The sequence below is a fragment of the Ipomoea triloba genome, chromosome 10, assembly GCF_003576645.1.
Source record: "Ipomoea triloba cultivar NCNSP0323 chromosome 10, ASM357664v1".
Classification (NCBI taxonomy): Eukaryota; Viridiplantae; Streptophyta; class Magnoliopsida; order Solanales; family Convolvulaceae; genus Ipomoea; species Ipomoea triloba.
Window position 1 is genome coordinate 7120578 of NC_044925.1, and position 3535 is coordinate 7124112.

At 39.6% G+C, this 3535-nt stretch overlaps 1 protein-coding gene across 1 annotated transcript; it reads left to right on the forward strand.

The window, feature by feature from the left end:
* The first annotated feature begins 1324 nt into the window (after positions 1-1324).
* Positions 1325-3247, forward strand: LOC116032505 (berberine bridge enzyme-like 21). Its single transcript, XM_031275095.1, has one exon. The coding sequence runs from the start codon at positions 1375-1377 to the stop codon at positions 3049-3051; it is 1677 nt and encodes a 558-aa protein (XP_031130955.1). The 5' UTR covers positions 1325-1374; the 3' UTR covers positions 3052-3247.
* The last annotated feature ends 288 nt before the right edge of the window (positions 3248-3535 follow it).

The window sequence follows — 3535 nt, forward strand, 5'->3', positions numbered from 1 at the left end:
CGCCAAACACCTTGTGCTTAGATGGCATGTAGTAACTATCTCATATAGGAGGTCATGAAATCGAGGTATTTTGTTGAATTAGGTACTTGATAAAATAATTATTTATATATTTTAGATACATTAGCACACATACATTCAATGCAATCATTACACTATAGATTATGGTCTACATTTGCAAATTATTATGTAGACCCGGTTTTGAATGTTTACAATTTACATACTAAATATTAACAATTTATCTTATAAAAATTCTGTGAACGTTCACAATTTACCTTTAAAAATTCACAGTTTGTATACTTCGAACGTACAATATTAGCATACACAATGTATGCGTTTTGACTGAGAAACACAACTGATATTCTAGAAGTTCACAATACCAGTACAAAAAATACATAGTTTATGACTAGGGTCCACTCCACATGGTGGACCCTGGTCCATGGTATAACAACTAGTCCACATTGTAAGGTGGACCATTGATATTTAAGCACATAATATATTAACTCAAACACATAATATTCAGCTAACATATTGTATGCTTGCAATGTTATAGGTATTTAGTCAACAAGCGTCCAATTTATGAGTCTGAATGTCATTGTAAACCAAGATCTAAATGCAATATTATAGAATACCATATAAAATATTATCAATTATGCTATTACCTAATTAATATGTCTTTTTCTACACGGTTACGTTAATACGTGAATATAGAAACAATACAACCAATTAATAGATATTAGTTAATTTCCATTTTTACATTTTCTTACCAAATAAGCTTTATTAATTATTTGACCAATAAAATATCTAATTAATTGACTACAAATGTTTGGGCGGGAACATGAAATATGAGAATTTTACTTTTTTTTTATATAGTATAGGTTGATTGATTGATACGTGAATATAGAAACAATATTACCAATTAATATATATTAGTTAATTTCCAATTTACATTTTTTTACCAAATAAAATTTATTAATTATTTAACCAATAAAATACTTAATTAATTGACTACAAAAGTTTGAGCGGAAAAATGAAATAAGGAGATTTTACTTTTATATATAGTAAGTATAGTATAGAAGTATATATTAATGATAAATTTTTCTGCATATATATGATAAATATAAAATAAAAAAATTTATTTGTGCGATGCACGGTAATTTACTACTCCTAGTAAAAAACATAATGATATTTCCATTCAAATTTGTTATGGTTTAGTAGTTGACCATTGTTTGATTGAGTCCACGCTTAGAAATATTTCAACCGCATAAGTACACTTTCCCACATTATTAGGATTACTAGTATTATTACACACTATAAATACAACCGGGCGATCCCTGAAATCCCAGAAACTTAACGCACATACATTCGCTGAAGGCCATGAATGATACAATGAAGATTTTTATCTTTTCATTTTTTCTGGTTTTTCAAGCTCTTTGTTCTGTTTCTTCCGCGGCCACCGGCGGCTCAATCTACGACAAGTTTGTCGACTGCCTCACCGGCCCCGGTAGCCAAATCCCAAAAGACCAAGTGTCTAAAATTGTGTATGCCCAAAACAATGCCCAATTCTCGTCCGTTTTAGACGCCTATGTGCGGAATCTCCGGTTCAACACCTCGGAAACGCCGAAACCGGTCATCATTGTAACTCCCTTGGAGGAGGCCCACGTTCCGGCGGTGGTTCTGTGCGCCAAGAACGCTGATATTCAGATCAAAATCCGCAGCGGCGGCCATGACTACGAGGGGCTTTCGTATGTCTCCGAGGAGTCTAGCTTTATTATTCTTGATATGTTCAATATCCGGTCCATCGACGTGGATATCGCCACCGAGACGGCGTGGGTACAGGCCGGCGCTACGCTCGGCGAGCTTTACTACCGGATTGCGGAGAAGAGCCCGGTCCACGGGTTCCCCGGCGGGGTCTGCCCCACCGTGGGCGTCGGCGGGCACTTTAGCGGGGCCGGGTACGGGAACATGCTCCGGCAGTACGGGCTGACCGTGGACCACGCGGTGGACGCGCGTATCGTCGACGCCAAGGGGAGAATCCTGGACAGGAGCGCCATGGGAGAGGATCTGTTCTGGGCAATCCGCGGCGGCGGCGGCGGGAGCTTTGGGGTGATTTTAGCCTACAAAATTAAACTGGTGCGAGTACCCAAAAGAGTAACATATTTCCGCGTGGAGAGACTGTTGAATCAGAATGCCACCGATGTGGTTTTGGAGTACCAGAAAGCGGTAACCACCATGGACAGCAACCTCTTCATCCGCCTTCTTCTCCAGCCCATCACGCCGCCCAGCATCGTCGACCCAGTCACCGGAAAAAAGATTAAGCAAAACAAGACCATGAGAGTCACCTCCATCGGCCTATTCCTCGGCGAAAAATCCCAGCTTTTACCCGTCACAAACAAGGAATTACCGGTTTTGGGACTAAAATCCTCCGACCTAACCCAAATGACCTGGATCCAATCCGTCCTCGAGTGGGCCAATTTCGACCACAAAACCACAAAACCCGAAATTCTCCTCAGCAGAGTCCCCGACGAACTGAAATTCGGCAAGAGAAAATCCGATTACGTCCAAACACCAATCCCCAGAGACGGATTAGAGTCTCTATGGAAAAAAATGGTGGAGCTCGGAAAAGTCGGGCTGGTTTTCAACTCCTACGGCGGAAAACTAGCGGAGATCCCAGACAACGCAACCCCATTCCCCCACCGCGCCGGAATTCTATTCAAGATCCAATACTCGGTATCCTGGGCGGAATCCGGCGAAGAAGCTGAGAATCAGTTCCTCACACAAGCAAGGGATCTCCACACATTTATGACCCCGTTCGTTTCCAGCAACCCAAGGCAGGCCTACTTAAATTACAGAGATGTGGACATCGGCACCACCGACAACGGCCCCAAACGTTACGAACAAGCCAAGGTTTTCGGCGCCATGTACTTCAACAACAACTTCGATAGATTGGTTAAGGTGAAGACGGCGGTTGACCCCGACAACTTCTTCAGGAATGAGCAAAGTATTCCTCCGCTGTCTCCGATACGGAGCCGCAAACATGTTGCCAAGCTCTAGATTATATTTTATTGTAATAATTTTATATTTTTAAGCGAAGAAAGTATACTGAGGGATCCGACTTCTACCAGATTTTAGTCATAATATGATATGTGATTAAGATTCTAAATACTCCACAATGCTTTGTTCTTAAAATCTTTGTTTATTCATTATAAAATAAAAATAGTAATACAAGTTTTTTTTCCTTCTTTTGTCATATACTCTTCACACTTCTCCATTTGGCATTTTGTGGTATCAAACAAATATGATATTTGTTTTTGATATACCTAGCTAATAGAAAATAGGAGTAATAATACAATTCAAGATCAAACCATATAATATTCAAGGCCTTGTGATCAAGAGCTACGAACATTTAATATTTAATAGTATAGATCACTGATCTAATCTTGAATACTTGATAAGGACAACCTCATTTGTTGAGTTTTGTCGGTTATATGTAGGAAAGAGAGAGGAAAGTGAAGCCAAAAAAAAAAAAAAAAAGGGA